This window comes from Gymnoscopelus microlampas (genome assembly GCF_963454915.1).
Source record: "Gymnoscopelus microlampas genome assembly, chromosome: 24".
Taxonomy (NCBI): Eukaryota; Metazoa; Chordata; class Actinopteri; order Myctophiformes; family Myctophidae; genus Gymnoscopelus; species Gymnoscopelus microlampas.
Genome location: NC_139961.1, coordinates 11,298,407 through 11,312,887, shown reverse-complemented (window position 1 = coordinate 11,312,887; position 14,481 = coordinate 11,298,407). Strand labels below are relative to the sequence as shown.

Genomic DNA, 14,481 nt, shown 5'->3' with positions numbered 1-14,481 from the left:
TCCCAGAATGACCTGACCTTGACAGTTTAAAATTGGAAAAACGGTACGCGAAACACTGTGCTTATAATCCACCCAAGGTTAATTCTCTTTTCTGGCAAACCGCCGTGTCATTAAATCCCACAAAGGAAAGCACAGACTGATTTTCGAGAGCCCTCCGTGCCAGAATAGAAGGGATACTTGTCTGGTTTCCAGGGTAACCTGCGCCCCACAGGTTAGAGAGAAAATTAGTTTGACGAGCGTCCATGTGTGTGGCGCTTTGTTAGCGGAGTGCTCTGTTGCAAAGGAATACTGTATCACCTTGTGCTCTGTGACTCCGACCATCGCACTGCACCGACTTCAGTTACGTGTAAGGTGGGCCCCTGCTAGAAACCAGCGGTGTAGAGTAACATTTACTCTACACCGCTACAGTACATTTACTTAAGTACTGTACTTGAGATCAATTTTGAGGTACTTTACTGGCCCAATTTTCTACTCCACTACATCTCAGAGGCAAATATTGTACTTTTACTCCACTACAGTCATTTGAAAACTTAATAGTTACTTTGCAGATATAAATTATTACATAATAAAACATACATCAACCACTCTAGCCGTATTTTATACCTTGGTTATTTGAAAATAGCCGATCTACAAGCTCACAACGCGTCCCATCGCGACACGTTGTGAGCTTGTAGATCTGCTATTTTTCAAACATTGTAGTACTTTTACTTTGCGTACATTTTGATACCAATACTTTAGTACTTACACAAGTACATTTTTAATTCCGTACTTTTACTTAACAGAGTACTTTTACATTGCAGTATTGATACTTTCACTCAAGTAAAACATTTGAGTACTTTTTCCACCACCGCTAGAAACCGAGGTTTATTCTACCGTTGTATACGGTCTTGGATAAAGCCTACTTTGTCGCGGCACGGCTTTGTCGCTCGAAGAAAATCGGTTGCTTTGTGACACGGTCGCCCGATGCAGTATAAAATCATCCTAAAGTAACAGTGGCAGCTAAAGGCACAATTTTGTTTGATTTTGAAAAGATAAGCCAGGGACCCCAATAAGAGAAGGTTTATACGGCTTTCTAGCAGTGATTCTCAACCATTTTAATGTCAAGTACCCCCAGTTTGACATACATGTATTAGGCTACGGACCCCCATTTAATGGCATTTATACCTGGGGCCCGAATTTATATTATAAAATCAATGTTAATTTAACTCTGAGAGTGTGCAAATGGAACCAAATGGACCCGTTAGGGTCCATTTGGTTCCATTTGTACACTCTCAGAGTTACAGAACCATAAGGGTGCATTTGGTTCCTATCCATCATTTAGCTGGGGACCCCCTGGAACTGCCTCAAGTACCCCTGGGGGTCCCCGTACCCCACTTTGAGAACCAATGGACTACACAGTACAAACTCACTTTCGATCCCTGATAAACTCTCTGTTCTCAGCGCATAAGCCAAACTGCACACTTTGGGTGCTCATATTCCCCAACGGGTATGGTCTAGTAATAATAACAATAACACCTCGGTTTTATAAAGCTGCCTGTATTCCCCAAATATTTAAACCTTTTGTGTCCTGCTGCATTTGCTGTGTGTGTCATGTTTTTTTGCTTTTTTTTTATCTCACGATTTTGTAACCCAGTTTTTTCACCCAGTGCCAATTGTCTAAGAAATCCTGGGCGCTACTCTCCCTGCCAGCCTAGGGAGAGCCTAGAGCCGAGCTCATGCCTCCTTCAATGCATGAGGAGCTAGCAAGCCGCTTCTTATCACCTGACAGGGGGTAGTTTGCCCCGGTAGGACGTAGCGCGTGGAAGGAACACGTTATTCAAACCAGTTCCTTTCCCCTCCACCAGGCGCCCCGGCTGACCAGGGGGAGGCAGTATAGAGACCAGGATTACTGCATGTTTTTGTGAGGGTATTACCTACCCGCTAGGGGACACGAGGAGAACATGCAAACTCCACACATTGCTTTATTTCTTGTGTGATGTGTTTTGAGTCTCTGTGAAGCACTTTATAACTTTGTTTTGAAAGGTGCTATATAAATAAAGCACAATAATAATAATAATAATAATAATGATAATAATAATAATATCATACATTCTTTATTCCAATTAATAACTTTGTATATTAACCCATTAAGACCGGGAACGCATCGGTGTCATTTTTAGATTTGTGAGTGCCGCGCTACGAGCTTGTAGATCTGCTATTTTTGTAAAACGGAGATTTTTTTTGCAAATCTTCGAATATATATGTATTTTTTAAAGCGTTAGGATTTAGAAAATGTTTTTTTCATCGGCCTCAGGTCTTAATGGGTTAACTTTGGAAAGAAGAGGTCGTATTGTGTGACATCCGACAATGGGTGTATTTTCGGACCCGTTCGCCGGTAAGGCCAGTGAAGCCAGTAACAACCAATCAGCTGTGTTCAAGTTCAAGAGCCAATCAGTCGGCTGTACGATCAAAAGCTGATAAGATCTGCTTCAAGGTCGAGTGCCGAACAACCCACAGACAGGGTTGCCAGATCTGCTTATTATAATTTCCTCGCAAGATTTTATTTAAAAATAGCCGATCTACAAGCTCACAACGCGAGCCATTTTCAAATAGCTGATGTATATGTTAAAGTGCTCATGTGGCCCATAGCCGCTGCTTTTGGGCTGGTTTTCCTAGACCTGGTTGCTTGTTTCTCTCACAGAATCTGGCAACACTGCCCACAGAACACCTTGGCATCTTCATGACCAGTGGTGGAGAAAGTACTCTTGTAAAAGTACTTAAGTAAAAGTATCAATACTGCAATGTAAAAGTACTCTGTTACAAGTACCAAATGTAAAAGTACTAAAATGTTTGAAAATAGCAGATCTACAAGCTCACAACGCGACGCGTTTGTAGATGGGCTATTTTCAAATAGCCTAGGTATAAAATAGGGCGGAAGTGGTTAATGTGTGTTTTATAATGTAATAATTTATATCTGCAAAGTAACTAGTAACTAAAGTTTTCAAATAATTGTAGTGGAGTAAAAGTACAATATTTGCCTCTTAGCTGTAGTGGAGTAGAAGTAAAAGTATAGACAATTAGAAATACTCCAGTAAAAGTACCTCAACATTTTACTCAAGTACAGTACTTGAGTAAGTGTACTTAGTTACTTTACACCACTGCTCATGACTCATAGAAGCTAAGTGCTGTGCTGACGTTTTGTCTTCCATCTAATCCTTAAAGGGATAGTTCACCCAAAACATACTTTTTTTCCCCTATCTATGAGTCACCCCGTGGAGACTTGAATTCATGGATATTTTTTTGTTTTTGTCGCATTCCTAAGACAATCATGTGATGACCAGCGGACCGGTAGGCAGCGGTTCCGGTAGGACACACAAGGAGACTCTTTGTGTCTCCTACCGGAACCGCTGCCGGTCATCACACATTTTGGCTTAGGAGGCTAAGTCTCCATGGGGTGACTAATCGATAGAAAACAAGTCATTTTGGGGGTGAACTATCCCTTTAACATATACTCCATTGTATAACAGTGTTGAATGCTGAAAATAGCTGCTCTAAAAGCTCACAATGTATCACAGATGTTGTGAGCTAATCAGCTATTTTCGACATGCAACAAAATTGTATAATTAAGTACAAATCAAGCTTAATTGTGTGGTGCCTGACAATACCATTCTTATGGATGAGAGGGAACCGGTGATGTACTGTAAAGGGAAAATCTCTGGCTTAACTGGATGTTGACTGCAGATAAACCTGCCCCATATTTGCATACTTGGCCCTCCTCTCAACTTTGGACATTGTGAGCTTGTAGATCTGCTATTTTCGAAAAGGGACATTCTGCATAATGATTACTTTTACTTTTGGTACTTCAAGTACATTTTGATGGGAATACTTTTATACTTTTTCAAGTACATTTTGAATTCCGGACTTTGACTTGTAACAGAGTATTTATACATTGCAGTGATTGATACTTTTACTTGAGTAAAACATTCGAGTACTTTTTCCACCACTGTCACCACCGGACAGAGACGATATGTTGTCACCATGGGGCCCATGGGGATTCCAGAGTGTCACAGTAACATGCAAAACCTACCTTCAAGTGACGCTACGAAGCCCATGTCCTCTATGGCTTCCCGGAGCCGCTCCGGCTGCGTGACGCTCGGGTCAAAGCTCACGGTTCCCGTCTCCCCTTTCAGCGACACTTTTATCGAACGCACGCCGTCCATCTGAGACACGCGCCCCTCGATGGAGCGCACGCAAGAGTCACACGTCATTCCGCCGATCCAAACGGTGGCGTCCTCCGTCGACAGATGCAAGACGGCGACCTCGGGCGTTCGCCTCTGCCAGGAGCCGCCGCCGCCGCCGCCTACGTCCGGCCCCGACGGCTCCTCCGCCATCAACGTGGCGCCGAAGCCCATATCCTCTATCGTTTCCCTCAGCTCCTCCTGCGTCACGAGGAGCGGCTGGAAGAGCGCTCGCGCCACGCCTCGCTGGAGAAGCACCTGGACGTGCGCGACGCCGGGGAGCGCGCCGACGCGCCCTTCGATGGAACGCACGCACGACTGGCAGGTCATGCCCTCCACCTTGATCTGCACCGCCGCCTGGGCCGCGCTCCCCGCCACCGCCTGGATCTCCAGGGCGATCCCTTTGGCGTCGATGGCCGAGGCGTCGTAGTCCACCTGGGCCAGGCCGCTGGCCGGCGACAGACCGACGGCGAACACCCCGTTGAGGCCGGACAGTCGGTTCTCCACCGTTCGGACGTGACGGTCCGGGAGCGGTGTGCCCGGGAGCACGAAGGTGGCCCTGGAGCGGCCGCTTCTGGGCGGAGGAGGAGGGTAGAGCTCGGTCTGGCTGCCACGGTCGAACGCCAGGTTGTCGTGGGCCTGGCTCTCCAGGCGGTCGACCTCGACGACGTGGCCATTTTCCTGGACGAATGAGAAGGTCAACAACGGTCAAAAAAAATGATGTTCAAATCAATTAACCCATTAAAACCATTAAACATTGTAGATTTTTGCGTGGGCTACTCAAAAATAGCAGATGTACAAGCTCGCAGCGCGGCACAAAAAGGCTTGTGCATCTGCTATTTCTGAACATTTTTTTAAACATCTTGAAGGTGTGAGAACAACTGATTTAGAAGGCATTTGCAGAATCGGCCTCAGGTTTTAATGGGTTAAATCAAATCGTGAGGCAAAACAGAGCAACACTCATGTTTGTAGTTTAATAACACGGTTGTAAACAGCTAGGGTGTAAAGTGCACCATAATCGGCAACAACGGCAACATCAGCAGCTGTGTAAAACTATTTTGTATTGACCTTGTCTTGTGATTGACTCAGGGCATTCTAACTATGGGTGCGTTCGGATATATAGCACTGAGCGCACTGGCCAATACCAGTGTTGATTTTGACAGCAAATTATTATTTAGTTTTAGGATAGTCTTTTGAATAAAATGCCTTTTAGTTTTAGTCATATTTTAGTCATCTGAAATGGTTCAGTTTTTGTCTAGTTTTAGTCGACTAAATATCATAAGATTGTAGTGGACTAAATCTTCGAATGATTTAGTCAACTAAAGTGTATTGTGGCGGTGCCTTGATGGCGTCGTAATGGCCGATTTTACACATGGTTGCGTGCTGAAAATAGCCGATCTACAGGCTCACAACGCGTCGCAGCGCGACACGTTGTGAGCTTGTAGATCGGCTATTTTCAGAGCGCAACACCGGAGCGCAACCAAACATAAAATGACTTGTCTTTTAGTTCTGCTGGATCTCTTCTCCACCAGTGAATTAATAACTACTTTGGTATTAACAGCTGTCGGTGGCTCGGCTGTTGCTAGGTAACAGAGTGGATGCAGTTTGGACTGCTACATTGTGAGATTATGGGTGCGTTCGGAAATGCGCACAGGGAGTGCACCCACGTATTAGTTTGTATTGGCCAGTGTTCGATTTCCTCGACTAAAACTATGGCGAAAAATGTTCGTCGACTACCTTTATTCACTGACGAAAACTCAATAAAAAACGATGTGAAAAGGACATTCATTGTGAGTTGGCTATTTCCTCACTTTCATGACAATGTTAAGCCGTGCGCCTTAAAGGAGTAGTTCATCCAAAAAATTACTTATTTTCTATCAATTGCACACCCCATGAAGCCTTGAATTCATGGATTTGTTTTTGTTTTTGTTGCATTCCTAAGCTAATAATTTGATTCCCGTCTCCTACCGACTAGTATATCCGGTAGGAGACACAAAGTAGATTCTTTGTGTCTCCTACCGGAAATACACACGGTCATCAAATTGTTGGCTTAGGAATGCGACAAAAACAAAAATAAATCCATGAATTCAAGGCTTCAGGGGCGTGCAATTGATATAAAATAAGACCTTTTTTGGGTGAACTCCTCCTTTAATACGTTTATTTAATCCGGAGTGTTGCGGGCCTTCTGCCTTGCAGTCATTTCTCTCCACATAAAGCAGTGGCGGGTGCAATGAACATCAGTGACGATTTCGACTGTACCTGGCGGCTAGATGCGAACTTTAGAATTGGAACAGTATACAGTACTTCGGCTGTGACTGTCTGGTGACGCTTCACAAGTTCACGGGAACACAAGTGCAGACAAGTATTGAGAAACAGCCTTTGTTTACTCTCGTTCCACACAGTCCAGTGTGTTCTAAGCCATAGTCCCAACAGGCATGGTTCCCCTGGAGGGGGAGCCCCTTGGCCCGGAGCCCACAACAACATATCACACTATACAGTATGTAGAGACAATGAGACATTAGACTTTAGACAGCAGAAGGAAAATACTGTACATTAAAAAATGCACTTTTACACCTCAAAATCTGTTTTTGTTGAATACCTCTGCTGAGATCAAAATGATCATTCTACCCTTCCATAGGCAGAGAGAGGACCCTACTGAGCATGTGCAGAAGAAGTCTCACCCCTCTAGCTTGTTTCTGACTAGACTTTTTGAGTGTGTTACGTTTGCCCCCTGTTACTTTTGACCCCAGTCTCCCTATACGCAGTCCAAGAAGTGTTGTGTATCATGAATGCAGTGGTGGAAAGTAACTAAGTACATTTACTTAAGTATTGTAGTTAAGTACAATTTTTTGGTATTTGTACTTTACTTGAGTATTTCCAATTTCCAATACTTTTACTTCTACTCCACTACATCTCAGACGCAAATATTGTACTTTTACTCCACTACAATTATTTGAAAAGTTTAGTTACTAGTTATTTTTCAGATGTAAATGATGACATTATGAAACATACATTAACCACTTTAGCCTTATTTTATACACAGGTTATTTGAAAATAGCCGATCTACAAGCTCGCGACGCGTTGTGAGCTTGTAGATCTGCTACTTTCAAACACTTTAGTACTTTTACTTTTGGTACTTTAAGTACATTTTGATGGCAATACGTTTGTACTTTTACTCAAGTAAATTTTGAATTCCGGACTTTTACTTTTACTACTTTAACAGAGAGTACTTCTACATTGCACTGATTGATACTTTTACTTAAGTAAAACATTTGAGTACTTTTTTTCCACCACTGCATGAATGAGAGAGAGTCACATGGTGTTCCTTGGTGATGGTCTGACTCTGCTGGCTTTCTGCAGCCAGGAGACCTCATGACCAGCGGTAGATGAAAGAATTCCTACCGCACTTAAACTGTAAGCCTCCCAATGTGACTCCGCTCTCACACACACAGTTTAAACATCACCTCCATCATGTGCACAGGTGGAAATGAACCGTCCACGCTGTAAAGTCCTTCTGTGTAGACGCCTTTCTGCTACTTTTGCCATAAACATCAGTTTATTGCATGAATTAAAACAAAATGTCACAGGGTTGAAAGTCAGGTCCACATCCTATTACTGCCATTATATGGCACACAAGGTTGGCACTGGCTGGGGCTGTGCCAATTATGCTTAGAAGGATTTTCCAGCATGCCTCAGTGTGTGCCCGCCCAAACTTTTTTTTTAATGTATTTTTTTATCCCACGATTTTGTATCAAACGATGTTTGTAACATTTTTTCACCCAGTGCCAATTGCCTATGTAATCCTGGGCGCTACTCTCCCTCTGCCAGCCTGGGGAGAGCCCTGAACTGAGCTCATGCCTCCTTCGATGCATGAGGCGCTAGCAAGTCGCTTCTTATCACCCGACAGGGGGGAGTTTCCCCGGTAGGACGTAGCGCGTGGAAGGAACACGTTATTCCAACCAGTTCCTTTCCCCTCCATCAGGCACCCTGGCTGACCAGGGGGAGGCAGTATAGCGACCAGGATTACTGCATGTTTTTGTGAGGGTACCTGAACACGGGGAGAACATGCAAACTCCACACAGAGAGGCCCTTTCGCCAACCCCACCTAGGGTATGGGCACTCATGACGCGGAGGAGAGGACACGCCACCAGCGTACCCAGCAGGAATCGAACCCAGGACCTTCTAGCTGTGAGGCGACAGTGCGACCGACTGCGCCAGAACAGTGTTTCTCAAATGGGGGTATGTGTACCCCAAGGGGCAGGCAGAGGTACTAAACTTCAAATTAAAAGAAAATAAATAACATTTAAATTAAACCATGTCACAATAATAATAAATTAAATTATCTAAATTGTACGGCAGTTTTCATAGGCCTAAAATCACACATAAACCACATACAGTGTAGATAGCCTACAGATGTGCCTACAGAAACTAACCATAAGTAGGCCCATTCTCATGTAGACCAGTGGCTCTCAAACTTTTTCATGTCAAGGACCCCCAAATGGACACTTATTAGCCCGCAGACCCCCATTTGAATTTGAATTAGATTTTTACGGCTCTAGCAGTGATTCTCAACCATTTTAATTTTAAGGACCCCCAGTTTGACATGCATTAGGATACGGACCCCCATTTAATGACATTTCTATCTCATTCATATTGTAAAATCGTTAAAAAAATGTTAACTTAACTCTCAGAGTTACAGACCCATAAGGGTCCATTTGGTTCCTATCCATCATTTAGCTGGGGACCCCCTGGAACCCCCTCAAGTACCCCTGGGGGTCCCCGGACCCCACTTTGAGAACCAATGATGTAGACTACCCATGGTAAATCAAAATATATCCAACAGAAATTAAATGCAATCTAAATCAAATTAAAGCTTGTTGGGGTAAGATCATGGTAAGGCCAGTAGGCTTGTAGGCACGGCTGAATGAAGTGAAATCAGAGGCATCATTTTAGAAAGAAATAGCCAAAAAGGGGTGGAGAAAAGTTACCACTTAATCTCCAATTCAGAAATAGCAGATCTACAAGCTCACATTAAGAGATGGAGAAAATATGCTCAAAAGAACTGAATTTCAGGTTGAATATGAATGCTAGTCGGTGGCAAAACGCCATCACCTAGGACAGTGGTTCTCAACCAGTGGTCCGGGGACCACCGGTGGTTCTTCAGGGGGTTCCAAGGGGTCGCTAGCAAAAGGTGTTACATTACATATACATTTACATTATATATATATACACATTTTCACCCCTTTGTCCATATCGTATATACGTTGGCTATTCAAAAATAGCAGATATACAAGCTCACAGCGCGTCACTTCGTGCCGCGCTGCGAGCTTGTAGATCTGCTATTTTGTACAATTTCACAAATCTTCTCTACTGGGGGTCCCTGGCACAAAACATTTTGCGATGGGGGTCCGCCGCCAAATGTATATCAATTTAGGGGTCCTTGGCATGAAAAAGGTTCAGAACCACTGTCCTATAGGACACCACATGACAGCCCTATTTTATACCTAGGCTATTTGAAAATAGCCGATCTACAAGCTCACTTGTAGATCTGAGCTTGTAGATCTGCTATTTTCAAACATTTGAGTACTTTTACTTTTGGTACGTTAAATACATTTTGATGCCAATACTTTGGTACTTTTACTCAAGTACATTTTTAATTCCGGACTTTTACTTATAACAGAGTACTTCTATATTGCAGTATTGATACTTTTACTTAAGTAAAAAATGTGAGTACTTTTTCCAACACTGACAATGACAGAGCAAAACTCCAGGGTAACACAAATACTGAGATGTTGCCTGCTTTGCATGACGACTGTTCAAAGTGCACGTATATGCCCCATAGCCTAAAGCACACACATCGGGGGTGAAATAGCATTTTCCTAGAAATCAAATACACCTACTGCTGGTTCAATGGCCATGCTGTGCCACCTGTACTGTTAAGTTAGTGGAGGCGCACATTAAAGGGACAGTTCCCCCCAAAATGACTTTTTTTCCCGATCGATTAGTCACCCCATGGAGATTTGAATTCATGGATATGTTTGTTTGTGTTTGTCACATTCCTACGGCAGCGGTTCCGGTAGGAGACACAAAGAGTCTCCTTTGTGTCTCCTACCGGAACCGCAACCTACCTGTCCGCTGGTCATCAAATTATATTATATTTGTTGTTAAAGTGGCACTATGTAACTTTTTTAGCATTGTAAGCTTGTAGATCTGCTATTTTCAAAAGATGTAGTACTTACTTTTGGTACTTTAAGTACATTTTGATACCAATATACTTTTGTACTTTTACTCAAGTACATTTTTAATTTGAGTACTTTTACTGGTAATAGAATACTTCTACATTTCAGTATTGATACTTTTACTTAAGTAAAACAATTGAGTACTTTTTCCACCACTGGTGTTTGATCAGTCGCAGGGGTCTCCCTGTATCTCCAGCTCTTTAGCAAACAGAAAATACATTTTAAGGTGGGTTACACATGTCATCCAATCAGGAGAGAGAGAACCCCACAAAGGTAATGTTAAAATGTTGTCTGCTCATTTGTCATTTATTTGTTTCTACACTTCAAGTTTCACTTGTTTATCCTGTATTCTGCATGACTTCTCTCTCTCCCTCCTCGGTGATTGGATATTGGCATCCCGATTACAAAAAAATATTTTCTGTTTACAAAAGAGCTGGAGAGACCCGTTATTGAATAAAACACTATAGAGCACCGAAGTCTGACGTAATTTACACATCTTATGTTTGTCTACCTGGTTTGCGGTTTTCCACCCCCATTCTGAATCCCCATGTATTTAATATCGTGTCAAATAAGAACTGTGTTCCAAAAATAAACAAATGGCCCCGGCGGTTTGACTCTTATGGATATGAAGCACAACAGACTGTATCAAATATAAGTGACTGACTATCATAAACGATACAGAACCTCCTCCCTGACAATATCGCAGAGACAGTTTGTTTACTTTTGGAACACAATTCTTATATGAGACGATTCCATGATGACCCAATGTTATTCTCCATAGAGAAATGACTTTACGAACCAGAGGATGAACGAGTGACGTCAGGACTTCTATATACTCTACAGGTATATAGCCATTATTACTATACTTCCGCAAGTCAAGTCATGATCCAATTAAGGCTATAATAAATGCAAGTGATTGTGAATTCATGATCCCATCATCCAACATGCAGTGCTGTACTTAAGTAAAAATATTCAGGTACTTTTACTTTACTCGAGTATTTCCGATTTTGTATACTTTTAAGTTTTACTTCTACTCCACTACACCTCAGAGGCAAATATCAGAACTTGTCAAATGGGACATTCTGCATAATTAGTAATTTCTACTTTTGGTATTTTAAGTACATTTTGATACCAACACTTTTGTACTTTAGTAAAGAAAATCCAAAAAAAATCTGTACGTTCACAACAGAGTATTTCTACATTGCAGCCAGTATTGATACTTTTGCTTAAGTAAAAATAACTGAGTACTTTTTCCTCCACTGAAAAATACATCAATGATAGTCACGATCCAAGGTATATAATAAATGCAAGTGATTCCATGATCCAACCATTCAACATGTGTGTGTGTGTGTGTGTGTGTGTGTGTGTGTGTGTGTGTGTGTGTGTGTGTGTGTGTGTGTGTGTGTGTGTGTGTGTGTGTGTGTGTGTGTGTGTGTATGATGCCTAACCTTAGTCTCGGGTCTCCCTCCAGTCTCCTCTATGGTCTCATGGACGGAACAGGTGCAGCCCGGCGCGCACACGCACTCCACCACGCACTCCACCATGCACATCTGCTCCCCGTCGGCATCGCACTGAGTCCTGTACACATACTGGGAGACGCTTTTAGGCGAGAACATGATGATCGGCTTAAGTTAAAAGTTGAAAAACCCACCCGCGCGCGCGCGCACACACACGGCCGGCCTGTGTGCAGTGCAGTGCTCTGTAGCCTACTGTCTGTCTGTCTGTCTGTGTCTGTCATGTAAGTAGAGAAGGCTATACTAGGCTGAAGCAGAGAGAGGGGCAAAAGTCCACTGTGTGTGTGTGTGTGTGTGTGTGTGTGTGTGTGTGTGTGTGTGTGTGTGTGTGTGTGTGTGTGTGTGTGTGTGTGTGTGTGTGTGTGTGTGTGAGTGAGTGTTATAAAGCTCAGTTTGTGTTTTCACCCCAGCGGAGAGATAAGAGGGGACGTGGTGGCAGCGTGTGTGCGCACGCACGCACGCGTGCACGCGCAGACACACACACACACACACACACACACACACACACACACACACACACACACACACACACACACACACACACACACACACACACACACACACACACACACACACCACTTTAGCCCTATTTTATACTTCGGCTATTTGAAAATAGAAGATCTACAAGCTCACAACGCTCACAATGCGTCTGCCATTTTAAAACATTTTTGTACTTTTACTTTTGGTAGCCTACTTTAAGTACATTTTGATACCAATACCTTTGTACTTTTACTCAAGTAAATTTTTAATTCCAGACTTTCACTAGCCCCATTAATACGAACCTCTCACTAGATGAGGAACCAAATGGAACCAAACCCTTATCACTCTTGTAACTCTGAGTGTAGGCCTACAAATGTGAGTGTAAATTTGTACACTCTCAGAGTTACATTAACATTGATTTTACAATATAAATTGGGGTCCCAGAGATAGAAATGCCATTAAATGGGGGTCCGTAGCCTAATGCATGTCAAACTGGGGGTCCTTGAAATTGAAATGGTTGAGAATCACTGCTAGAGCCATAAAAGTCTTCTCTTATGGGGGTCCCTGGCAAATACTTTTCAAATGGGGGTCCACAGGCTAATAAGTGTCAATTTGGGGGTCCCTGACATGAAAAGGGTTGAGAACCACTCCACTATGCAGCTCCGAGAAGAGGTTCCACTGCGAGCTCTACCGGAATCAGTGGAACGGTCAGGTGCCAGTAAGTGCTCCCGGTTCGACTACAATGGGGAAAAACATGGCCACAGGCTGACTAAATAAGTGATTTAAGCGGTTGTTTCGTGCCGGATCAAAAAGTTAGTGTTCCGGAACATCGTCAAACATCTGTAGAGTTTGGAAACTACCATTAGTTTTTGGATACGATGTGGCGAAACGGGTAATCCACCGACCCCTTTGCGGCCGTTCCACCAATTCCGGTAGAGCTCGCAGTGGAACCTCATCTCGGAGCTGTATAGAGCGGAGTGAGAGGTTCGTAATGGGGCTAGACTTTTACTTGTTGTAACAGAGTACTTCTACATTGCAGTGATGATACTTTTACTTAAGTAAAACATTTGAGTACTTTTTCCACCACTGAGCGTTAGTGAATTCCCTCGAACGCTCTGCCAGGCGCGCTGCTCTGCTCATAGACGGAAAATTACCGTGCAGGCGGGTTAGCTGTAGAATACAATACAACTCTCGTAGACGTATTTATGATTCTGACGTTTTCAATCTACGAGAGTTGTAGGGTTCACCCCCCATGGACACAGGGACTTTCTGCACGATACCTAGGCTCGTAGACACTCCAAACATTGAAAATAAAGGTGCTTACCCCCATAACACAATTGTTAACTCGCTACGGGGTAGTAGTTTAATGTAATAATCCATATCTTTCAATAAAGAAGTGTTTTAATGCCGTCTGTGGCCGATTCTGTCGGAAGTTCCCAATGAGCGGTAGTGACGCGCCCATCTGGTGAAACCCGGAATTACACTCAATGTAAACAGGAAGTAAATGAGGGTGAAAAAATGGCGTACGGCCACAGACGGCATTAAAACACTTCTTTATTGAAAGATATGGATTATTACATTAAACTACTACCCCGTAGCGAGAGGTAACATTTGGAGCGTGGGGGTAAGCACCTTTATTTTCAATTTGTACATGTTTGGAGTGTCTACGGGGGGTATAGTGCTGAAAGTCCCCGTCTCCATGGGGGGTGAACCCTACAACTCTCGTATATTGAAAACGTCAGTAATCATAAATACGTCTAAGAGAGTTGTATTCTACAGCTAGTGCGGGGTCTACGTCTTAAAAGTAAAAAAAACAAACAAAACTATTTCGCTTCTCACTGAAACAAAGGCTGTTTTGTGTTGTTGAAAGTCTATTCTCCAGGATGGGAAGCCTCTCAGCACCCCACCTTCTCTGCATAATACACTTTTTTGGGCAGAAAATACAATATGTCCGCCAGATGGAAATTATTTTATTTGCTCCACTGCGCCCTCTACAGGTCTAGTCAATTGTACTTTATATTGACCAGATCT

General features: G+C 43.2%; 1 protein-coding gene across 1 annotated transcript in view; it reads right to left on the bottom strand.

Annotated features, from left to right (window-relative positions):
* Positions 1-12,072, bottom strand: part of LOC311040544 (copper-transporting ATPase 2-like) — a gene marked incomplete at its 5' end in the record, with an annotated part of 47,838 nt that extends 35,766 nt beyond the window's left edge. Inside the window, 3 exons of the mRNA XM_084050875.1 lie at positions 1,918-1,920; positions 4,067-4,898; positions 11,905-12,072. Coding sequence (XP_083907001.1) covers positions 1,918-1,920; positions 4,067-4,898; positions 11,905-12,072 — 1,003 coding nt within the window. The remainder of the gene's footprint in view (positions 1-1,917; positions 1,921-4,066; positions 4,899-11,904) is intronic.
* Between the last annotated feature and the right edge of the window lie 2,409 nt (positions 12,073-14,481).